This window comes from Brugia malayi (genome assembly GCF_000002995.4).
Source record: "Brugia malayi strain FR3 genome assembly, contig: Bm_v4_ChrX_scaffold_001, whole genome shotgun sequence".
NCBI lineage: Eukaryota > Metazoa > Nematoda > Chromadorea > Rhabditida > Onchocercidae > Brugia > Brugia malayi.
In genome coordinates, this window is record NW_025062479.1 from 23,942,143 (window position 1) to 23,968,430 (window position 26,288).

General features: G+C 32.2%; 1 protein-coding gene across 2 annotated transcripts; it reads right to left on the minus strand.

Annotated features, from left to right (window-relative positions):
* On the minus strand, positions 1-25,923 carry Bma-ubr-5 (ubiquitin--protein ligase EDD, putative; the record flags this gene model as incomplete). Of its 2 annotated transcripts, none has more annotated exons than XM_043075944.1 (68): positions 1-88; positions 266-393; positions 557-685; positions 1,012-1,107; positions 1,202-1,327; positions 1,670-1,895; positions 2,022-2,160; positions 2,379-2,625; positions 2,849-3,047; positions 3,203-3,296; positions 3,420-3,582; positions 3,763-3,987; positions 4,478-4,630; positions 4,811-4,971; positions 5,064-5,150; positions 5,266-5,362; positions 5,607-5,783; positions 5,898-5,957; positions 6,122-6,393; positions 6,503-6,600; positions 6,672-6,844; positions 7,006-7,120; positions 7,309-7,426; positions 7,658-7,747; positions 7,954-8,034; positions 8,118-8,226; positions 8,411-8,451; positions 8,564-8,764; positions 8,896-9,081; positions 9,480-9,539; positions 9,671-9,776; positions 10,000-10,095; positions 10,207-10,372; positions 10,502-10,612; positions 10,741-10,845; positions 10,971-11,086; positions 11,209-11,311; positions 11,393-11,513; positions 11,606-11,709; positions 11,979-12,125; positions 12,219-12,310; positions 12,494-12,642; positions 12,755-12,867; positions 13,322-13,451; positions 13,587-13,661; positions 13,802-13,881; positions 14,003-14,090; positions 14,238-14,402; positions 14,644-14,808; positions 14,963-15,143; positions 15,276-15,427; positions 15,727-15,979; positions 16,135-16,256; positions 16,910-17,006; positions 17,149-17,326; positions 17,481-17,713; positions 17,822-17,983; positions 18,248-18,339; positions 18,462-18,644; positions 18,731-18,839; positions 19,019-19,170; positions 19,294-19,459; positions 19,612-19,738; positions 19,928-20,026; positions 20,571-20,616; positions 24,518-24,665; positions 25,168-25,253; positions 25,749-25,923. In XM_043075944.1, 68 exons carry the CDS (start codon positions 25,921-25,923, stop codon positions 1-3), a joined length of 9,132 nt encoding a protein of 3,043 aa, XP_042931878.1. The 2 variants fall into 2 exon arrangements, with proteins under 2 accessions (XP_042931878.1, XP_042931879.1); XM_043075945.1 differs by having other exon boundaries at positions 16,853-17,006.
* Positions 25,924-26,288: the final 365 nt, after the last annotated feature.

Consider the following 26,288-nt stretch of genomic DNA (forward strand, 5'->3'; position numbering starts at 1 on the left):
TTACACAAAACCAAAGTTTTTATTTTTGATAGCTGTTAAGAGCTTCGACTTTAGCACTTTTTTGCTCGGATACAGTGGCACATACAATCTGAAAGTTTTAATAGGAAATGATACAGATGAAATTACACTTATATCAAAATAAAGAAAAAACACAAAACGGGGTCATTTCCCAATTTTGCACATTCTAGTCGGTCCCCAATTTATAAACTTAATTCTACGAAAAGCTAAGTAAAATTCATCAGTAAATCAAAACAGTATAACGAACCGAGAAATACAGGTATTAGCAGTAGGCAGATGATCATCCGCAGGACGCACAAGCACTGTTGGCATTGGTTGGAAACCATCTTCGCTTGGCGGAAGTGTTGGTGAACCGGTCCAGAAGAAGATCAAATCCTGAAAAATCAAATATACCTTTTAAGAAATGATTAGCAAACCAAGTGAGAGAAAATGGGGAATGATGGCAAGAATCGCAAATATTTTAGCTTAAATCTGAAATCTGATACGTGATTATTCCACAAAACAGTGTGTTAATAATTTAGGAACTTTAGTATTTCACCTGCTTTTCTTGATTATTGAGTTTGTTACATATTGACCAAAACCATCCTTTGAATTTTTGAAGTAGTTCTGGTGATGCTGAACTTTCATCTGTGAATGTTGTGTAGCTTTGCATCAAAGTCATCGAGATCTGAATAAGGGGTGTAAAAGAATGCATACATCAATCCAATAAATAAATAAACATGCCAGTTGTCTTAATCAGTGTAGAAGAGTTTTAAATTCTTTATTGTATAGGAAAGTTTAAATTAAAATTAAAAGGGTGAAATTCTCAGAAATTTCAGAAGAGAAAAATCTTTCCTCATTTTAGCCATTGCATCGAATATACTCAACAATTATCATTTTACTACCATTGTACTGATAAATATCGAATACATCTGATAAAAGCGCCAGAAAACCGATCGAAAAACAAGAAACAAATTCATTGCTCTCAAGAAAAAAAAAAAAAAAAAAAAAAACCTCTTGTGTTCCGCAAAGCAATAGACGCAAATCCTCAGCAGTCATATTTGCCAGCGAACCAAGCGGTATTGCATCATATACACCTTGCTTAATAGCCTGAAGAACAAAACCGATGGAAAACCCGCATCCATTTTAACATGTTAAAAAAAAAAAAAAGAATGCAAAAAAATTACACGAAAAATAGATATACCTCAAGACATTTTAAATGATTTCCAAGCATTCGTGCTTCCACAAACAGATAAATGTATTCCACAACATTTTCATGAGTTACTGCAATATTTGCACCACCTGGTTTCAATTCCATGGTACCTCCACCCTGAAAATGAAAAAGTTCCCTCGTCTCATATTTTGCAATCATACTAATACCTCCTCCCCACCAAAAAAAAAAAAAAAAAATCATAAGCAAGAAAAGGCATATAAAAGCTTAATAAAGCCATGTAAAGTACATAATGCAATTAATCAAAATACTTTGTTTAGTTTATCCATTAACCTTTGACAAAACTAAAAATTCATAATGCAACATACAAGAATGCAATTTTATGTTATTCAAACTTATTTTTCACCTTCTCTTTCTATCCTCTTTTAAGTATATTAGTGCTAAGAGCGGTTTTTTTTTTTTTTTTTAAATTAACAAAAATAGAAGAAAATCAAATTATACCTCCTGTTCAGGTACAGCGACTTCGAAAGTTAGATACAAACTGTTAATTTGCTCAGGTCGAGTTGGGCCTTCGTTAAATACCAATGTACGCATTGATTCGAACAAAACAGGATCATAAAATGCAAGATCAAACCAGTTAATCGGACGTCCAAGTATGAATTTCAGTACATGCCGGCAAAGATGCAATGGGAATATTTCCATTTGCATCAAACAAATTCCAATCATTCTGCAAATACATATATGTTCAATTGAAGGAAATGAAGCTGAAAAACCTATTTAACATGCATTTTAAACATTACCATTAGCATGTACTATATTTTTTAAAACTTGACTGAATTCAAAAATCACTCACCTTCCAACATTTCGAAAAGCATTTAAACGATGCGTCGAATTTTTGCCAGCAATTGGTGTATAATAGCCAGTCCTACTTGGACGATAAAACAATGGTGCCGTATCATCATCCATGTTAACTATCCCTGAATCATTGGCAGCTGAAATTCAGACGATGTAAATATGCGTCATACAAAATGCATTATCATGTATCAAATTTCAATTATCACCAATTAAAGTAAATGTATCATCTTCAATGATTTTTTTTTTTTTTACCACTGAAAATTATCTAGTCTTAGAACTATTCTCAAATCATCAAATTCACATAAAACAGTACAAATGAATAATATATCAATAGGAACACATTTCAAATTCATACAATTGAGATTTGGTGTGCTAGAAGCACGAACTATTGGTACACTTTTTGCTTGTGCTGGTTGTCCACGATTCGAGGATGCTGATTCATTAGCACGATCTCCTCCATCACTATTTCCTAGACCAGCTGCCTGAACCATTTCAGATGCTTCTTCCACTTGGGCACGAAGAAGCTCTTCACTGGCAAGTATCGTTATTAGTTGGTGTGGCTGAAGATCCAGCAACATGCCCGTAATTTTGTTACATAACTGCTGTAAATACACAAAAAAAGGAAATGAAGATGCTATATATGATTTCAACAAGTAGCGATGAAATATTTATAATTGTAAATATAATAAAACACATAATTTCAAAGAATCTCTCTTAAACTTTGAATCCTTATTCAACGATCGTTCTCTGTTAACATTAGAGAGAATTTAAACTTGAAAAAAAAAAAAAAAAAACACAAACACAAACGACTTTCAGATATCTTACCGGTCGTATTGCTCGAACTCTTGCCAACAATCTTTCGCCTAATGTTTCTCGCTCTGGCTCCCAGGCTGCTGGAGCTTGAGGAGTTGCCAAATTATCAATATTAGATGCTGCGACTGGCTCACTATCACCTGATGGTTCATTCAGGTGCGGCTGATGTCGTGAATAATAAGAAGGAGAAGAAACAGATAGAGTATATCGACTGAAAATATTGTTCTGAGAATGAAATCTCCCATTATTTCTTTTAGTTAGATTACTACACATTTCAGTTAGCATTATTTTAGTAGATTATCAAAAATTTTTTCAACATTTCATATCCTTCAAATTTTACATCAAAACCTATTTCCGAAAACTTACTTTCTCAAACTTCGCCGTCTTCCAGCCACTGACAAACTATTCAGAAGAATTGCACTTCGGTCACGATAACTTCCGCGACCAGATCCACGATTACCTAAAATCTTTAATTTCCTAAACTTTGTCAATTCTGAGCATCACTCACTTATAATCTGCTCCTACTAAAACTCATAACAAATATAATTCAAAAATGTATTTTATCGCTTCAAATAAAACATACCCGACGACGGTGGAACATCACCAGGTGAGCTACCAAAAGCAGCTAAAACTTGTGTTTCTGTTGGTAAACGTTTCATTGTCAAGAATGCATCAGCAATAGCTGCATAGAAACTTCTTGCTACACCACTTCCTTCTCCAGGCTCATTTTTGAAAGTAACTTTTACCTGAAATGAAGATGGAAGTTGAACAAAACGAGTAAAGGAACGGTTTCTGGATCTTCAAAATTTCAGGTCTAAGTTTAGACGATTTAGTTTACTCAGCAGTTTAGAAAGTACAGTATATTCTTTACGGCAATAATTCTATTACAATTTGAGAAATTTCAACGAACTACAGGAAAATTTGACCTTATGGCATGCAAGAGGAGGTGCATCAGAATCGTCTTTATTGCTTGCGCTAGCCCATGAAAGATTAACCAGTCTCACCGATCTTACAGAACCAAACTCTCGAGGAGAATCCGTACTGTTGCTCTGTGTCGAATTTACCGACGACGAACTGCTAACACGACGCGAATAATGCACGTTCAATTGACGTATTGTCTGTGCAATCATTTCATGCTTGTCTCGTTCAATCTAAAGAATTATCTCCTCGATATAGCTACTTCTATTTAAACATCTTTCAGATATCCATCTTAATAGAAGTAATTGACTCACGAAACTTCAAACAACTAGGCTACTGTTATAACTATATGTCCAAATCACCCAAATCTGATCGAATTATGCAAAAAATGGTATAGTGGATTTATGTCATGATGATGAATCGCTCATAACTGTTCATAATAGGTCATAATCTTGCTACTCTACTCTAGACTTCAACTAGTTTTCAATTAGTTAGTTACTTCTGCACTAAGCTGAAGGATCCGAAAAAATCGACTTTCTGCCAAAACCTCTTAACTCAAAATTCTGTATTGTTCCTTTACTTACCTTCTTTCTTTTGATACAATTCATAAAGAGATGATATATATATATATATATAATATATATATATATATTATATATATGATCGGGGGGAGGATCAATAAACATTCACCTAATTTGATTCCCTAACTATATGCAAACAAACCTCGAAAACAATATCCTTGCTTTGTGCTGCCTTAAACTTTTCCATCTTCTTACGAAACTGTGCTTCACGCACCAAAAAACCGGCCATTTCACTCAAAAGCATTGAACCCGTAACTTCACCGCCACAGGCGATTAAAAGTTGATCGCTAAATGCCTGAAATTATTACACTTGAGCTCGAGCTACAAAATCACTTGAATATCAACTCAAACTCTTTGTAAATAAAACACATAAATGTTTAAACACGAAATGTCAACGTCAGAAGGAGCCAGATAAACTGGCTAAATATTAAGCAGCTATCTGGCACATCCTGAACATGTTTCAAACTTCGTTTACCTTTGCCATCAAATTTAAAGTGTTCTTCCACCGTGCCAATGATTTGTGCACATGACTTTGATTACTGCGATGTAACGCACTTTTCAAACTTTCCAATTGTATTGCAACAAAACCACGAGGTGGTGGGACAGCAGATGACGAACATAATCGCCGACGTTTCCCTAGAATTATGATACCACTAAGTTAAAGCAAGAAACATGAAAAAAGCCCATATATAAAAAAATATATAACGGTTAAGTCGAAAAATTTCAACCTTGCACTATTGGTTCATTAGACATATTCTTCGAATGAACGATTACATTGGGACGTGAAAGTCCACTTATTGGAATCTCTTTCTCTTCTAAAAGTAGATATCAGAAGAGTGAATAAAAGTAACTTTGATGATTTATGGTAATTTTTCTCAGTCATGTTCAATATCCTAAATGCTAATCTACAAAAAAACGTAGAAGACAAACCACTTGTATTTATAGGCAACAGTTCGTGATAGTTAGACCATGGAGTAGCCAGTCCTTGATGTGCTGGATACTTTGCACCGTGTTCTCGAACATTTTTCTGTAAGTAATATTCACCCATAAAAAGTATAGCGTGTTACTAAAATTTCAAATCCTTTTTTCCTACTTCGTCTTATTTTCTTTTTACTTCAGTTTAATTCTCAATTTTATGTCAGCAACAAGTGAAAAGACACATTCCGTATTCGAAAGTGAAAATAGCATAATTATATCGAAATATATGGTGAGAATGCATCATAAATTAATAAAGTACTGCATAATGTCATCTGTAACTTTACAAAACAAACCCTGTGTTCAGAAATAGTCTTATGCTTTATCGGTAACCCAAACATTTCCTCTTTTTCAATATCTGGTCTCAAAAGTTGTGGACGTTCGGCTAGCACCAAAGAATCGACACATTTATGTTCAAATGCATGGTAATTAGATGATGATGCAATACCCGGATAAAGAAGTGAATTGGAACGCTAGAACAAATTTAGAACCAATTTTAATTTTGAAATAAGTGTGAAAGTTAAAAAAAAAAAAAAAAGAAAATTCAAACAGGGAAAGGTCCACACCATACGAGTAAAATGAAGTACCTGGAAAAAATCGGTTATTGGTGCACCTGCTTGCACACTTGATTTGCTACCGTCAGCAACCTATAAATCAATATTAATGAGAATGTTACTCTGCTTAAAAAAGAAAAAATCAGAAAAAATAAACGAACAAAATGCAACGAGAGACTTCATTTCAGCATATTTTTTCAACTGTACGATTTAAGCTCTCTTTTTAATTAGCAATTGTAGAATCAAGAATAACTAACGGAAGCTTCATCATTTTGAAACATGTCGATAACTTCTTTGTCACTCGTGATGCTTTCAACTGAATTTAAGCCCAATGCAATTCTAGCGTCTAACTTTTCCAGCATATCTATTAACGATAAATATGCATCAGCCACAAAAGCTAGAGCTTTCAATGCATTAAACTCGATGATCGGAACATCATCACCGTTTTCAGAAGCATGAGAACGCATCAGCGCTGTTACATAGTCAAAGAAGTCTTCCAGTGATGCTGTCGAATCTGAATTCTGTTCATCTGAAATTCTTTCTGCTATAGTTGCAAAGAAGGAAAACAATCAGAGGTACCAATACACAAAACAATTTTAAAACTAAATTTGAAGACTAATACAATATATAAAATTTACCTTTTTTGCTATTTGCAGTAGTAGATCCAGGGGTGTAATCTTGTCTAGGAACCGGTGTACTGGAATGATTTCCTGATCCAGGTCGAGGACTATGCCTTCTACAAAATAAGTATTGCTATATAGCTCCAAATGAGTTTGAAAATAAGAAAAGAAAAAGATGCAAACATACTCAGTGTCACGATCGTCACCCTTTTTAAGGGATAGTTTCTTCTCTTTACGAAGCACTGCAGCAATAGCTGGTGATGCCATCAATGCGTTTCCAAAACGCAATTGAGCTTCAGTTCGATCCATAACTGTTTCCATCCACTGCCACACAACATACAAACGCTCTTCTATTAGTCGCTAAATACAGTTAAGCTACAGAATAAAATATATGAAGGACATTATACAATAGAAAGTAAAAGAATGAAGTAATAAGCATATCCTAAAGATTTCTAATAAACTCTTAATTTCTACAATATCTTTTGCAGGAAATAAATGGTGAAATCAAATTATAATCTTACACGAACTGCAATTACAACAGCATCATTCAACTCCAGCATTTTTGGTATAAGAGTGTATGAGCTTTTCACAAACTCGCGGTGATCCACAAGCACTGGCATTAAGTCAACAATCAACCTTAAAAAATCGTTTTTAACAATTTCCTTAACTAGTGTAGAATCAGTTTTTATTCATTGGTTTTTTTTTTCTTCCTTTTTTTAAAAGACAATCACAAAATCGAAGACGGAATTTCATTAATTTTCCCAGTGAAAGTATGGAAGATAAAACCAATGAATAGAATGACTATCCACAAATCAACCTTTAACCTGATAATAAGTGAAAATGATAAAGCAAGTTGCTGATTTGTTTTAGTTACTGAAGTGGCAGCATCTTCTGATGATTCTCGCAAATGTTTTGAGTTTGCCAAAGAGCCTGGATTTGATTCTATAAATTAAAAATGATTTCAAAAGCAACACGAAAGTAAAATATAGTCTGAAAAGAGGCAAGAATCTCTAAACTAGATTTAACTTATAATACTACGAGAAAATTCCATGCCAGTTAAATGAAATTCGCAAATTGTTAAGAACTGTAGAGAATGGGAAAATCGTCGTACTTCTAATTATAAATCAACCATAACCCACGATGTGTTATTCTACATTCAAACAAAAAGAAAACCTCGATTTTCGCTGTTGTCACTACGTCGTGCTGCGGTCGATCGCTCAACATTCGAGGCCATACGACGCATTGCCCATTGCAGAGGTATTGCTAAATAATAATAATCGAATTAGAGGAAGTAGAAAAATGAACTCCTGAAGTCTGAAGCACTGGTAAATGAAAAATATTGGCACGAATAAAGCTGAAGTGATATACAAACAGATATAACAGAATAAACACATACTAATAGTAGAAGATTAATAAATCTACAACAAAAATGTCCAGGCAGGCTGGTTAAAATTAGTAGAATAGCCTACTATTATGTCGCCCACTTGTTACGCCGGATACTCTTCCCGAAGTGGCATCACTACTACGATTCGCATTGTTAGCTTCATTATCTGAAATAAGTAGAATTCTTTTCAGTGAAATAAGTAGAAAAAATATTTGAAGTGAGAAATAAATCAACACAAGAAAATTATACTTCGAACACGCTGTTGTGACGCATTGTTGGAGTCAGTAGGTGCTGCTGTATCCTGCTGTTGTTCACCAGCTAGATTATTCGTACCTCGTGTGTTCCGCGATGACTGGTTCTGCAGGAGAGAAAAAAAAAATGAGACAAAATTACGATTTACAGGGTCCATAAAGTTCAAATCTTAGACCACGCTTTCTAATTACAAGGACAGCTGATGTGTAACATGTGAAAAGATTTTCCATACAAGCTACGCCAATTTTTACAGGTACGAAATAAAAAAAGACAGAAAAGTTAAAACAAACCGTTCTGCGTTCATTAGGTCGTACATGTCGTGATCTTACACCTGTAAAAATAAATGTAAAAAAAAAAAGAAAAAAAAAATTAAAAAGTATAAGTAGGAAAAAAGTCGTAAAAATGAAAAACCAAATGCAGTGAGAATGAGGCAAAATGGTAACCATATGTTCCATCGCTAGTACCATCACCACTTTCTGGTACATCATCTTCCTCATTTGGCTGCACCTGCATTTCCTCATCCTCACCATCACCATTTCCCTCTTCGTTACCCTCATGTTCTCCTTCTTGTTCATAACGATCATTTTCATTTTCATCACCTTCTTCGTAATTACCTTCGTCTTCCTCATTCCCGAATTCTTGCTCTAAATTTCCATTACAGAGTTTTCGTTCTGCATCACTTTTCTAATTTAGCAAACAACATTATTCATAAATATGAAGAGAATCTGAAATGCTCCACAACGTTGAAAGACAAAAAGAAACGTAAACAATTTACCATCATCACCATTTCCATCATCATCATTTTCCTCATCTTCCTCATCAATGTTAGGATCATTGCCTTGACTAGTTGGATCATCATCTTGCTCAGCTGGTGAACTAACTGATTCTACTGAATCATCCTCTGGATCTTCCTCAGACATACTGAATAGTTCATCGCCATCATAGTTACCGGATGATGCTTCTGGAATAATGAAATTCGCTTTAGAATGCACTATATGATTTTTTTTTTTTTTTTCGGAAAAGTCTAATCTACCCACACTTTTCATTGGAAGACTATCATAGATATCTGTAATTTTAAAAGTGAATTAGTTAGTCAGAGTAACATGTTCCCGTGTTTTCCGCCAGTTACCACTTGGATAACATATGGTAATCCAACTCTTCGGATAAAAATTACACGAACCCAACTCTTAATGGATGCATAAAACTATCAATAACTTTTATTACATCCTATCTAAGTTGCAAGAATTTGCTGATTAAAATGTACGTGTGAATATTTTGTCATGTCCCTATCCTGCATAATGATAGTTTGGTAGGATTTTGTGAAAAAAATTAATAAAGTTTGATGCAAAGATTACTTACCGTTTCTAAGTGCATTGTACACCTCACCGACATAACTTTGACTTCGTGTAGGACGTGACTCTGAAAAAGATTTATAAATGAAACTCATAAAAATGTTAGAGTAATCAACTATATTACACATAATCAAACTAAAATGCAAACAAATTAGTTCAATCCGTAGTTATTTAATTTAAATCCAAATAAAAGACTACCATCACTATCTGAATCGCTTGAATTGTCACTTTCTGGTGCACTATGCGGTTGCGCCGCTTCTCGTATCTCTTCATCACCATGGTCTCCTTCCCTTCGTGTACTACGCTAAAATAGAATATCGAAATATTATTGAACTGTGACATTATAATCATCAATTTACCCTTCATGCCAAATGCAGGAAAAAAAGTGCTCTTTTCCGAAAGATTGCCAAGACATTATATTGTATACTTTTGATGATGTAGCCGAACAATGTAGACATAATCAGAGTATCGCTGGCTCAGCCTTCAGAGTAATAAAAAGAGTTAATAGAAAATGGAACAAAAGCTACCTTTCGTTTTCGACCGAACTTAACTACAGCAATATCATCTCCGGCCGTATTAACTGTTGACAAATCAACTTTTGAATTCAAAAACTTTTCTATCACCTGCAAATATTACGCAGATAAAAAAAAAAAAAAATATCAGAAATTATACAGCCAAGAAGAGAGCAAAAATAAATGAAGCTTCCTTTTTTTGTATGACAAAACAAAACAAACATCAAGAGGATCACTGGTAATATTCTGAGCAATGACTGAAGTAGGTTTGATTATTCCAAGTCGCACAGGAGCAATCAAAGAATCAGCCATATTGCACAGTTCGTTGATCGAATAATTCAACAAAGTTTGAAATATGCGGCGACATTTCAAAACAAAATTAGTCACGCTAAAATCAAAGATCTAATTTCACTTACACCATTCATTGCATAGCAATATGCCTATCATATCATACAAAATGCTAAAAACTTTCCCTATTCAATATATTCAAATCAATTAGTAAATAAATTGAGCTTACTTTTTCTTCTTTGCTTCTTTAGCGGCAGAACTTTCACGTCCACTTGTCGATCGAACGAGTGATAACAAGCCAGTGAAGCTAACAGTATGCAAGCCAGGACCAAAGATTCGCCTGAAAGAGGTAAAACTCTTCCACTACAATAATTTAATTTCAATAACAAATGAGATAAAAATAAAATCATCATAATATGTACATCTAATAATATTTCAAAGACAAGGATCAAATTCATGCTAACAAACCTTGGTGGAGTGTTTCCGGATGCAACCACTTGTGAAATACCACTTGCTGTAGCTGTGGCAACTGTTATGGCTGCCGGTGACAACAATGTCAAAAGCATAAACATCCTCAAAATAATGAACGTAAAAAAAATATGATCGTTCATGCAAAAAAAAAAAAATAAAACCTACAATAATGGCATTATTTTACTGGAATAGCAATATAAATTATAAAACAACTAACTGTCACAAACCTGATAACTGCGCGCACAAAGCGTGAAATAACAGAATCGATGTCGGGGTCTCTTTTCATATCTTCGTTGTTCTTATTTGCTTCTGATATCAATGTATTCAGTAAAGTATCAATATGCTAAAACAACAATAAACATAAAAGCACGCAAATTCACTTAAATTAAGCCTGTCTAAAATTACAGACAAAATGTAATTATAGACAACTCTGAATATCCATATATTTTTTCAGTTTCAACTTACAGTTTCTGAGCATTTCGCTAACAAAATAAAAGCAAATTTGTCAAGATGTGAGCATCCATGTTGTTGATTTAAATGAAACACTTCTTCTACCACTAGCGCATCACTGTAAAAACTCCCATTAAAAGGGACAAAAAATTTAAGAAATTTGAAAATAGCTTCGATTCATGTTAAAACTATCACTTACTTTTGCACACCCTTAACACCCAACATTATCAGGCTTTTAACTGCACGCCAGTCAGCCAACATTTTTGCGAAAGCAGTGCGTGCAAATTTCGGTGGTTCCAGATCATGCTCCGGAGTGGTATCTGAAGGAAATCACATTAAAAATTAAAAAAATTGGATAAAATAAATTTAAAACGCGGACAAATAAAGCTAAATTAGAAAAAATTCAACTGACCAGTAGCTCCCTGAGACTTTTTCATCATTCGGCGCTGGTAATGTTCCTGTTCAATAATCTGTCTTCCTACTGTTCGTGCCAAAAACAATAATAAATGTTCTCCTCTGCAATCACAGTGGAATAAGTATAATGGGCAGAAGATGAAAAATCATTTAAGATTTAAAATAATTAAGATTGTTGAATTTTAAAAGCTTTTCTTCGAAATACATAAAGAGATGACTTGATTTTTATTTTCACTCAATCAAATAAATCAGTGACTATTCGAGATCCTCAAAGCGAGTTTTAATGGAGCGAACAACAAGAGTATTTGAATATTTGGATTCAATAACTAGTTCATATTTATGAATAACAAGAATCTAACATAGAAAAATACCTAGAATTCGTACGATGAATGAGATCTGTACTGTTGAGCAAGACGGATATCAGTTTTTCTCGACGTGGTGTATTGCCTGCAACAAGGGCTCGACAGGAACACTTCTCCCAGCAATCACAATAAGCTGTTGGAGACGTCCTTTTCAGTCTACAATTTTTTTTTTTTTTTTATAATGAAAACCAAAGTAAACAATTTAATGCATATAATAAATGTAAATAAAGCAAAAAAGCAAGTTATAACCTGCATTCATGATTGCGATGACAAGTATAAGCACATTCCGTACAACAACACAATGTACCAACTAATCCACATGTTCGACATTCAAATATGTCCTAAAGTTCATTTATATTTTAGAAGAAAGAACCAATTAAACTCATCTTGAATGCCATTGTAGTAATAGTTTCAAATCACAATTAATCGATATGAAAAAAAAAAAAAAAAAAAATATTTTTAAGAGATGGATATCAAAGGATAAAATAAAATGAATTTCTGACAAAAGAATCATTCATACAAACCTGATTGATATGTTCATCACCGGTCCATGTAAAGCTACACGTATCATTCATACAAAGCATGAATAGAGGTGAATCATCCGGTCTACTCCCTATTGGATATATAATAGAATTTAAAATTGCATCAGCTGACTGTCTCTTGCCTTGAGAACCTGCAACTAGATCAACTCAAAAGTTATGATTTCACTAACAAAGGTGAGAATACAAGTATGCATAATTATGCAGTTATAATCAGCCATTAATCATTTAAAAAAAAAAATTGACCAGCGATTTGTGCTTCCTTCTGTAACTCTTCAGCAGCAAGCCACAGGATAAAGGCAGCCGTATATGCTCTATAGTTAACAGCGCACATGAAAGGTGTATGTCCATTAATATCTCTGAAATTAAAAAACTAACAAATTACTTTTGTTCAACATCAGACACTAACATTTTAAGCAGGTTTTCACGCTAAATAATTCATATGAATTATAGTACTAAGTGAATACGTAATGGGGAATATCTCTGTAGTCACTAAAAGTATTTGCTGTATTTATTTAAAGACCTGATCAGGTTGTTAGTCATAAAATGCTTCCTCGCACAACGCCTCTGGAATGTTTTGCAAAAACAGGTATTCGAATTTTTGATTTTTTTTTCATACCAGAACCGCTTCGCAAAAAAGAATCATTAAAAAAAAAAAAAAAAAAAATAATCAGAAGGTAAATGCTTCAAATTTTTGCTATTCTTATAAATTACAACCAAAAATCCCTATACATTTTGCCTGACTTGTTTTACTATCATTCTAAAGTGTTTACATACAGCATTAATGATAATACAAAACAGCTACAAAATTACTTCGTCGTTAGCAATTCGAGAAGAAATGGTGCCACAGTAGAGTTATAGCAAAGAGTTTTCACAATTTCTATTGAGTTGCACTGTCGACTTTTCGGTTCATTATTCGCATTAACAATAATTGGCATGGATACTGAACAAAATTCCCCTATACAATACGTCAAAATCTACTGATGAATCTTCAGCCGAAAACAGCAAAACGCATAAAATTTAGTAGAAACCTAAGGATTAAAAATCTTTTACAGAATTAATAATATATGAAAAGGACCTTCTTCTTTCATATCTTCTATGAAAACAGATGATTTTTTCGCATCTTTCAAGCTCCTCGCAAAATCTGCCAACACTAAAAATGATATTTCTTCATCGTTACAGTGAACAGAACCAGTTGTGAATATAAATTCATATATGATTCAACAATTTAAAAAAAAAAAACGAAAAAAAGAAAATGTAGCACAGTTTATTAATGATCATGAAAAAACTCACCATCTTCCATGTTGCCAACGTCGTGACCTGGTCTCCGCAATGGATTATTTGCCATTAATTCTCGTATTAACATTTCTTCCCTGAAATATCATCCATTTTTTTTTTTTTTTTTGAATCTATTATTTTAAATATTAAAACAGAAGCTCCAGGATTTTTGAACAAATTACAAAGTCTTAGCAAAAAAGGGCATAAAAAACAAACTCTGCATTAGCTCCATGGCGTCTTAACATACGCTGCCAGCGGCTATCAAATGCGGTACGAGTTTCTTCCGCAGCTGACATATCGATAGCTGCAGTCAAAAAATTTCATATAAAACAGTACACAACAGCAAATAATGCTAAATTTTCTTATTTGGTTATCTTACAGAAAAAGTTATAGCACCATCACATGGATACATCTCCAGTAAAAAAAAAAAAATAAATACAATTTCGTCTACCTGTTAAACGTTGCAAAGGTTTATTTTCTGTATCAACTGAAATTTCCATTGTGTCTGCCTCTTCCTTGTTAGTCGTTGCAAAACTGTTCATGACTGCGGCATGAAGAATGGTTCGATTCCCATCTGCACGAGAGCTCAAAATCTCGGTTTTTACAACCTCACGATCTAGAAATGACTTATAAAACAGCATCTTTGAAATAATGTTAATTATCTTATCTAAAAAAAGCAGTTAACGAAGTTATTCAAGCAGAAACAAAGGCTACAGTGTTATCAAAAGCATATAAATCAGAATATTTCAATAAATTTTGCTGACTGTAGTCTCAAGCAGTAAATACATGTTTAATTTGACAGCTAAATAAAAATCTTTAAAAATTTATATAAAATGAAAAAAGCTCAATAAAGCTACCTGCTTCTTTTGAAAGTGCATCAAGCACCAAATCCACACCCTGTAAATCGCAGTACAAAACAGTCTGCATTAGAGATGGTATTCGAGGACGAATGCTTGAAGGTGATGGGGCAATTAAAGTTACCATAATTCCAGTACGATTTGCATTCCGCGATGTTGATGATGCTGGAAAAAATTGTTAATGCTGATTCTTATTCCATATTATCAAAGAAAAAAAAAAAAGAATTAAGAAAGTGAAGGAATAAAAAGTGTTAATGTTACAAATCCATGTGACAAACTTCGGCACATAATTTCCTTCTTTTAATAAAACCATACGTACAGTCATCATTGGCAGTTGTTGAAGTATTTTCATTATCACCAGAATCCAATGGCCGTAAACCAACTGCAAAATTATGTATTTTGGGTAAACCGCAATACACTGGCTCACGAAACCCTCCCGTTGCATCACGCACCATCGGTATTATTGAACCGTTACTGTCGCTTATCATCATGATCATTTCCTAAATCTCGCTGATGTACAAACCACAAGCACAATCAACACTTCACGAGTAATTAAGGTAAAAAAAGAAAAAAAAAAGTCGGAAATACCACATTGAAGAAAAATTTTTAAAAAATTGAAAAAATCAACACACATCTCCGTAATTCTCAAGTCGTGGCAAATGCAATCCAGCGCTGCATACTGCTGAAACATTCACTGGCAAGACGTGATCACTTTGTATTTTACCAAATACACTGATACGAATTAAATGAAGTCGTCCACGTCTTTCGATCAATAACCGTAAGCCTAAATAGTACATCACAAATTGATGACAGAGAAAACAAGGTTATGCAAAAGGAAAAAAAAAAGAACACTGGATAACAGTTCAGTCGAAATTTTCTTTCGTTTTTTACATTTCCGAATTAAGGAATAACTTAATTTATCACATCTGATCATAATATAAAAAAATTTGGAAATATTATACAGAAATCTTTGAAATTATTGAGATTTACTGATATAATTTTAATTTCACATCACTATAAAATTCATTGCCTGCAAGCAAAATGGAAGACATCTCACATAACAAATTATGAAAACCGACAAACCGGTATTGTCTATAGTCAAAGAGTGCACTTTTTTCATTGATATACCGCCCGGCAGTTGTATTTTCTGCATATGCTTTTGAAAATTCTCAGGACAGCAAGGTATTTTGCTGTTTGGTGTTACAACAACAAGATCATCTTTGCGCATCAGTCGAATTTTTCCTAAATCACATGCATCTTGATTTTGACTGACTGCGTCACCACAATCATTTGAGACAACCGGTCTATATACAATTCCGCAATATGCTCCATCAACCTAAAAAAAAAAAAAAAAAAACCAATTATAGAACTCGAAAAGTCGATTAAGTTTGCGCTTCATAACACTATAATGATATATATATATATATAATGAGATAGATAAAAAAACAAGAAATCATCGATAATTTTTGTCTTAAAAGGAAATAAGCATACAATTTTCACGATGGCTGTATCCTGTGAGGTTTCTTTGTGGATGAATATGACTTCATTAAGTGCCCATGCAGTTTCCCGATAAGTATTTCCTTTCTGCTCTTCACGTGGCCTTTTACCGTATTCTGAAAACATGGATTTTTCGTAGCAAAAAAAAAAGAAGTCTGACATTTCAAAATTTCATTAAGAATATATAAAATTTTACCCATACAAATATAGCTGACACTGAAAGATGACGTGGAAATGGAATCAGCCATTCCGAAGTAAAAAATATGTAATTTTCCAAAATACTGAAAAGTGAAGCGAGACAAAGTCCAAGCGTGAATTGCATCACATAACCTTAGAGTTCAACTAAATAGAAGCAATAATTTCTTTCTTTTAAAGAAAAAGGCTACTACTACATGGCAAATTAGAATGCAACTAAGAAGCGTGAAGAGAGTCAACTAGGTATGTATTATAAAAATCCCACAAAGTCAATTTTAACCCACAAAAACTGTCGCTTCACTTTGGTGTTACAGTTTTCATCAATGTTTTCGCTTTTTAAAAAACTCACAGACATTACCATTCATATAATGTCAAAACGCGCATATTGTAGATTTGCACCAATTTGAATCGACCAATTAACTCGGTGCGTTCTTTTTCACATTGGAGTACAAGCATAATAAATATGAGAATTTTATTGGGGATAAGGAGCAGCTGAGATGCATTCTAATTAACTCACGATTTAAGGAGCCTTTTTTATCAGTCGACTGATGCGCAGAAGAATTGAGGCACGAACCGTCATCATCGCTATTCTCATCGTGCTGTGCTGGTGTCATTACTCGAAACCTACATAATTCAGACAGCGTCCAAGCTGATTCCATTAAAGCGCCAACCTTTAAATAAAATTCCATTCATCTAATCTAAACCATTGAAATTTCAAGCTTAAAATTTTGCGAAAAGTATGGAACCAGTTTTTAGCCTGCTTAATTGAAATGCCTTTACGCTGATGACAAGCTTTTCAAAATAAGCTCCAACCATTGGTGTTCCAGAGCTGAAGTTCAAAGCAATTGAGCCTGTCGTGTATATAGGATGTGACTTCGTCCGAACTTCGCAACCCTCAACCACTTCGGGTGATGCAAGATTTGAACTGCGACGCGCTTTTGAACGCATCCGCTCCCATAATTTCCGTCTTTCATTAAATGGATAAATACCCCTAGAAAAAGAGCAATTCATATCCGCAACAACAACAACCATATGCACCAAACAAGCTTTAATGGATCTAAAAACGGGATTTTCTCCTAATATCATAAAAATTAAGGACAAAAAATGGTGACATTTAACAAATAATAGGACAAAAAAAAAAGTACCACCAATAACAACTATTCGATTGTGTCTTCACTAGACAATACATCGGACATACATATAGTGATGCATATTTTTCGCCATCCGGTATTTCCATTAGTGGTGTTAATAGCACGTTAGCTACCTTCATACCACATGCTTCGCCATCCATAAATGATGCTACCCTATTCATATTTGTTACAACACATGCACGATATGCACATGATACTAAATCTACAAATTTTTCTTCATCCGGTGCCTGAAATAAAGCCGATAATATATAATAATTCAATTATAATTCATACAATCTTATACATCAACAAAAAAAAAATCTTTACAGAACAAAAATCTGTGCAGTACAACTTACATTAGTCAAAAGCTTGGTACCAAAGGGGTGCGCGGTCATTGAACCGTGCCCGTCATTCTTCCATGACCAACTATAGAAAAATCCATTATCGCCTAAAGCGATTAATTCACTATTCATAGCAGCTATTTTCACAAACTTCGTTACACCCGTCGGAAACATATCCTGCAGTTAAAGAAGTCAATCAGAAACATTAACAGTACTCAACAAAGTCGAAAGATGAAAGACTAAGTTAAGGAAGACTAAATCAATAAGTTATGCTAAAACTAAACAATATCATACAGAGAAAATGCTTTTAAATTTTGCTTTCAAAATTTTACAACGTCAACCATCAAAGGATCCTCTAATCGCCAGGTTTATACTCAACAGTGACGCGATTTTCACCAGAGAAAGACCCTTATTTTCAAATTTGGATGAAAACGAACTCACCGTTTCTTTACCCCAATACTGCAATTTTTCGTCATATTTTAAACGCGTATAAGTTTCGGAAGAAAATTCTTTTGCTTTGTCACTTTTTTTATCTGAAATAAAAGTGTCAAATGCAGTAAGAAAAATCACGAAAAATAAAAGATTTATGTGTAGTGAAAAAGCAATAACTTCTTATTCTTTTACTAAGCAGTTAAAAATTTATGGATGAATTAACCCCTATCTACTCGTCTTCGAGCAATATCCCTTGCTACAACATAATCAAAACTTTCGCCACTTGCATATAAATTGTCACCATCAATTACGGCACTCCCATGAGAATCACTTCGCAATCCAGCATCCAACAACGACAAAAGCTCCTCGGGGAGATACGCTTCAGAACCTTCATCCATTTCATCCCCTGAAAGCAAGATTTTAGGGTCGAAATGTGTTTTTTGCATGAACTAGAAAATTATACTCGCAATTAATTCTGAAGGAAACAGTTACCATCCTCATCATCACGGCTGAGCAGATTATTTACAGCTTCATTTACATTGAGATTCGTTCGCTGAAGCTCGCGTACAATAACCTCACGTGATTTCCCTTGTAAAACAACCTTAAACAGAAAAGCCAACAATAGGACAAATGCAACTAATTCATATCAGGATATTTTCATTTTCAATTGATTAAGACAGAAAATATCATTCCACATGAGAGAAAATATCACTCTATCATTCCTATGCACAATTTACAGAATTCAGAAATGATCACATTTCTCAGACCAGAACAATTCACCTGGGCTTGAGCAATGAGATCTTCGGGAATGGCACTAAGAGGGACAAGCGGTCGACTTCGATCAACAATCACACCCGCACGTTCGCCCAATGCACCTGCTGTCCGTCTCGCTGCCATCATTACCCGTCTAATTTTTGCACCACGACTTAATACTGAAAACAACAGAAAACTGAAATTACAACAACGCAAAAATGATCATTTCAAATTTGAGGAAAAATAAAGAAATGCTAGCCCAACCAACCTTTTGACCTTTTTTTTGGAAAAGAATAACTAACCAGTACTGGTAGATGAACCACTGCTACCTGTTGTAGGTCCGCTACCACTACCACTACTTGCCGAACCGACACCTCCGCCTGTTCCAGTTGAGTTTTTGTCATCGCTAGTGTTTTCCTCTTTAGTAGCAGTTGTTAAAGTGTATTTTAATCGAGCAACGCGACCACACTATAAAATAAATTAGAATGTTTTACTTCATACTATGAACAAATTCGAGAAAATTCAAGTGTTAACAAAATCCAGTTCTCGTCGATAAAAGTTCGAGTATTTCTTATCTTTGAATAAAATTACTGAATAAAAAACTGAAAATAAATGCATACCCTGAATAGAAATGCTACATGATTCGGGCCAACAACAAGCTGCGCAATACTATCAGCATCAATGTTAGCTAATGCTGCTGTTGATACAGCGCCATGCTGATTCCGAGCACTTGATGCCTCCTTTATACTGCAAAAAATACAAAAGATAGAAAGATTTGATCACTGCAACAACAATAGCTAATGACAACTAAAGCTAAGCTCCATTCTTGTTATTTCCGACAAAACTGTTATGGAAGAAGCTTGAATATAATTTATACCCCAATAAAAATTCAACAAAAACATGATAAACACTACTTGTGAATGAATAATCAATTACCGATCGATTAAATGATCCTCATTACTTGGAACTGGGAATGCAAACAAAAACAACTGCTTCTGGTCATCCATACGACTTTCCAATACCCACCAAGTCTTACTGAAATTATGAAATTTCAGATTCGTTGTTTGATTTGCTAATGAATCCAATTTGAACGAAATAGCTATATAACATTTTCTTCACTTTCATTAATAATTACATGCGTTCGCAAATTATTGCAAAGTGGAGCACTTTCTGGGAAAAAGTGTGAAGTTAGAAATCGTTACTACTACTATTGCAAAAACGATTACCGTTGTATTTTTAATAAGCAAACAAAATCCGGTACTTATCAAATCTTTATTCAGAATTAATTATCCTGAATAATGCTGAAGCATTCTTCTTTTTTACATGCTTATGCTGAAGCATAAGAATTTCCGGATCTCCTCAAACGTATGTGTTTAAGAGAATAACATATTTCGAAGTTTGCAAATAACGGAATTTCAACAGACTCAAACATCTATTCTAATCTCAATACTGCATATCAGATATGGCTGCAGTATTCGCATCAATCGAAGATATTACTGTTAATAAATCTTCTCTGGACCTTTGCCACTGAGTTGCTCGGTAACATTACTTTAAATGATAGAATTTACTTTGTTCTTACTTTAACCAGTAGCTTTTGTGAGATCCCAGAAGTTCGATATGCTTTGCTTCGATGTAATTTCAAACTAAACTCTGTTTTGCGTATAACAACTTTCACGCCCTTTTAATTACCTGAAAATAAGACACTTCTGAACAAGCATCTTCCCTGATAAATACACGTTATGATGGCGTGAAAATGATACTAACTGCCAAAGAAAGGGACAACTGTAACTCGTCTGGTTTTCACGATATAAGTGGTACATTATAATTTCATAAAGCAAAATAAAATTATCAAAGCACAACAACTGCTATTTGCCTTGTTATCAAAGTTCCGATATGATTTATGGGATAATGACGATTTATTCAAAGTTTCAGCTTTTCTTGAGTATTACGATTTCTACTCAAACGGAATTTTCCAGTGAAGTCGATAACACGTAAGATCACCAGATGTTCCACGACATATCGACTGAACAACTGAACAGTCGACATATTAACTGAAGCACTATCCCTTTTTTTTATCTATTATTATCTACCACAATCGAGTCACTTACACATTAACTGCAAACTTCGCTAACATAATGTTCTGCTTTAAACGATTACGAGTAATTAACAGCACCGGCTGACAAACCTTGGATAGAAGACCAATTCCGGAAATAGCTGTAACCCGACTAATTTCAACTATCTGATGGGGAAATACCCAAATTCTAAGAAACTAAAGATCATGCAAGATCATTTTTGCTTCCCCCACTATGGTTTTGATATCGATTGGTTGTAATATAATGTCAGATATTGTTAGATTGATCTATTCTAACTATCACTTGCCTTTACGTTTTCATCTGAAACTTGCAACACACGTACGTCTGCCAATGATATTTTTCACGAAGGTGCACGATATCTATAAAATATATAAGAGAATATCAGAGGATGATTAGAAATGAAATTTGGGATAACTATCTCCAATGTAATGTGATATGAGAAAAGAAGGAATGAATGGAACTGATTACAACTATCCAAGTATACTGACTAGTTTGCAGGAAGGTTTATACACAAATTTATGATATCACTAAATCATGAATTCATCTCCTAGGAGACCATTATTCTGAATGCTAAAATAGTTTTTCTAAGAATGACAAGTAAATCATTTGATTATTTCCCGATTTCTCGTTGCTTCCAAGATTTCTCAATATAAATCACCCAAAAAATTGCTAGTTGAATGGAACATGCTACCGGGTGCAATCCTTTCCTTTGTTTCGCATTTTCACGATATCCTAAATAAAAACGATGATAGCAGGATAAAATGCACAAGTCGTTTCGTTGCTCCACGTTATCATTTGACGCATGCCTACACCTACATACGCATACATACACACACACACACATACACATACAGACATACACAGACACACATCTCCCTGTGTACATAGCCACTCGCATCCTGCACTTAAGCCTATTTGCTATCACTACTATTGTTACTATTTTTATTGCCATTACTATACTATTACTACTTCTATGTATTTCTACGATTACTAATCAAATGCTGCATGCTATTATATTTTATGTCACAGTTAAATGCATTTTACCTTAATGCAATAATCGTATCTTTATATTACAATTAAATGCATTTACGTTGGAACAAAGCATTGTTTACCTGTTTACCAGTTATGCTAGCATTATACACGTCAACTTTTACCATTGAGAAACTTTATTTTTCAATATTTCAGCAGTGCAAATTTCAGAGAATCTAAAATTAGCAAATAATCACATAAAATATGCACTCTTCACATACTTTATGCTATTGTGTACTTACCTTACCTTGCATGCACAACTCATCCAAACATCATGCGCTATTCATCAAAATGCCACAACAAACACCATTTAGATGGGTTAACGAACTGGGATTGCAGTTTTCAAAACGGGTATTCGTCGGGCTATTCGTTGTAGCATCGGAATGAATGCAACAAACCAGTGCAATACTTCGTCTCGCTGCATAGATGCATTGCTGCTATTTCTAATTCATTTTTCTTCCTTTTTATTATATTCTATTCCTAAACTATCTGATTCTATTCTGTTCTCATTTTGATTATTTCTTTTTTTTTTTCCATCTCTTCTTTCTTCTCTTACGTTAGTATTAATATTTTCAGTTAGGAAATTTTCCTCTCTTCCAAAATTTTCCAACTGTTGGAATAATTTTTATGATGGAGTGATTGAGATCCAGGAAGTCTCAGGAAAATTTAGAGTGATTGAAGTGCAAAAAGTCTCGAGAAATTTTGATGCTTTTATTGTGTAGCAAATAGTTTTGTTAATTTATTCGAGAATTGCAGTGTTATATTAATTAATTTGATTTTGTTACACTTAAATTTTATGCACTTTTTTTTTTCCTTTTAAATTTTTCAAACTTAGATTCAACTCTCTAAAAATAATTTTTTTATTTCAAATTATTTATATTATTTGAAAATGACAGTTATGAATAGGAGTAAAACATAAGTTATGAAAAGAGTATAATTTTTCTTTGCTTTTCAATCGCTGTCATTTAATATCCTTTTTTAACTTTTTTTTTTTTCTTTTTGAAATTATCTATTGAACAAAACAGCATAAGTTATAATCACTGTTCATATTAGTACTTATAAATATTTTCGTTAACATTTTTCAACTACTTTTAAGTGAGCAAAATTTTAGCAATGTTAAATGATAAAAAACAATATTTAAATATTATCTTGTTTATTTATAAAATAATTTATTTGCAATTATTGCAAATAATAATTCATATATTTAACATATCAATAATTTTTATGTTTGTATTTTCTATTTATAATGTATACACATTTGTAGGCGGTTTCAATCAAAAAATTAGGACAAATTTTGATGTTAGATCGAATGTAATGTATTGTTAATTACAAATGAAAAATTAATTATAAATGGCTATAGCATGCTATATATGCATTTAATTAATTATATTTATTGACAGAAAAAATAAGCAAGCAAACATGTGAAAATTAATAGAAAATTTGTAAATATAGCAAAATGATAACATATCACAATAATGATAACCGTTATCATCAATAATTATTGATATGAACAAAATATAATTCCATCTATCAGTACATTTCCGTTATATGTTTTCCTTCTTTTTAATTAATATTTGTTCTATTATTTTATTTATTTTTTTTTGATAATAACATATAGCAGTGAGATGTAATTAACTTGGCAAATAAATTATTGTTCCTTATAGCTTTATTGTTTTCTTTAAGTTTATTAATTTAATTTTAATATAACATAAAATTGAATTGGTAATAATAGAACAAATATTCAATTAATTAGGTTGATTGATTAAAATTTAAAGTATTTTGTTAGTCTCATAATTCTGAGTCATTCATGATAATGGATTCTTAATTTTTTTATTTTTTATTTTTTTTTGAAACATACTGATAACAGCTAGTTTGAATATTTAGTTAACAATTAGTTAATGAACATTTATTGAGTACAAAAAGGCAGTGCTAACATTCTTAATATCTTTTTTTAATGAATTAAAATGAGAAATATGAAAGATTCAGTTTAGAGAGGGAATGAAACTAATCCATCATAATTAATATTCTGGAAATATTTCATTAATTTAATATCAAATTAATTAAGTAATTATTATTTAATATCAGCATAGAAAAAAATTGTTTAATTAAGCTAATAAATATTAATTAAGCTAGCAATTTGAATCTATAATTTGGAAGAATTATTTGAGAAATAAAACTGAATAGGTAATTTCATACAATCAATTGTTGTTGTATTATTATTATTATTATTATTATTATTATTGTTGTTGGTTGTTGTTGCAATAATATGAATCATTCATATTATTTTTGAAATTAATTGATAAAGCAGTGCTAATTGAATGATGTTCATTATCACAGCCATTATTTATATTGCTACAATCAGTATCAGTATGATTTGAAGTATTTTTATTATTAAATTGATTACTTTGATTGATTGTATCCAAGTGAAGTTTTAGCTTTGGTGCATGACAACTTGCATGACGGAATTCGATTGCAAAAGTAAGAATGTAAAATTCGAAACAAATTGCTAGCAACCATTCCGAGCAAGTAGCAATCATATGTTCCACATAATGCTATACTTCAAATAAATTATGAATTGTTTGTTTCTTTTCTTTTTATTATTAATATATATATATATATATTTTTTTTAAATTAATTTATTAATTATTTAATAATTGCATGAGAGCATATCAAAACTTATTACTGTTATTATTATTATTATTATTATTATTATTATTATTAATATTTTTAAAATTAATCTATCAAATTATTTAATATCTATTAGTTAGCAATTAGTTAATGAATATTTATTGAGTACATCTATTACATTTAATCGATTAAATTATTTAAAAAAGAAAAAAAAAAGAAAAAAACTTATTTAAAAATTGGATGGAAAAAATATTTTGTTTTTGTTTTAAATAATGCTATATTTTAATTACATTTAATAGGATGGATTATATTCTCACATAATGCTATATTTTAAATAAATTATGAAATTTTATCAAACTAATAACTAAATAGTTAATTTAACTAATAACACTTAATTAATAATTAATTAATTTTTTTTTTGCTTACCGGACTTTCAGGTGTCCATTTATAGAGTTGTTTACGGCCGAACCAATTTTTTGGCTGTTGACCAAGTATTGTTCCAAATATTCCCACTGAAAATTACAATTTAATTGTGTGTAAATACTAATTTATTAAAATATTTTGATACTAGTATTTTATGGATAAAATTCATAGGAATTAAGTATTCGAAATTTAAATTATCTGAAGAAATTTATCTCAAAATTTAATTGGAACAAAGTTATTGGAAATGTATGAAGAAAAATACTAATTTATTAAAAATATTTGTTATATATTGTTATATATTAATTACCCTTATTTATTTTGAAAATAATTAGACTTTAAAATTTTACTAGATTTCATAAAAATCAGAATATTTAAAAGATTTTGAAAGGAAAAAAAAATTTTTTTTGTAGTATAATTTTTGTTGATCGTTTATTTTACCTCAAAAGAAGTTTTTAATGATTTAGTAAAATTAATAAGTTTTGTTTAATTTTTTTTTTTAAATTAATTTATCAATATTTTATTAGACCCAAAAAAGAAAAAAGAAAAGGAGAGAGAGAGAGAAAAAAAAAAGGTGCTATTTTTACCAGTAATGAAGAAAATAGTTGATAAACAGCTTAGAAATAAGCGACAATGTGGTATTGCAGATTTTGCAAATCTTGGCTGCATCCAATAACTAAAAAGTGTCTGGGCCCAAGTATATACTAGGCCACATCCAAAAGCCATCAATGCACCGATATAATGAACCATAACAAGGCTCATTTCCTACAAATTTCAAATTTTTTTTTTTAAATTTTATAGTCGAGAAATTTATTAATTATTTGGAGAAAAAAATGAACGAAGTTGTAGATAAATGATGCTTTTAAGAAATAAAAATTAATTTTAATTAATTCTTTTAAAATTAATAAAAATTAAATTTTCCATCACTGATTGAAAAAATTTTGAATTACAAGAGTAAGACTACAGGAAGTAGTAATAATTTATACTTTGCAAAACTTTGATTGGTAATTTACTGGTGTAAAAAATGAAATTTATAGTAAGAATAATCGAAATAAATGTAGGAAAAATTATCTCAAAATATTTTATCAATTTTATCTTATCAAATTAGTGATTAAAATTGTTATCAT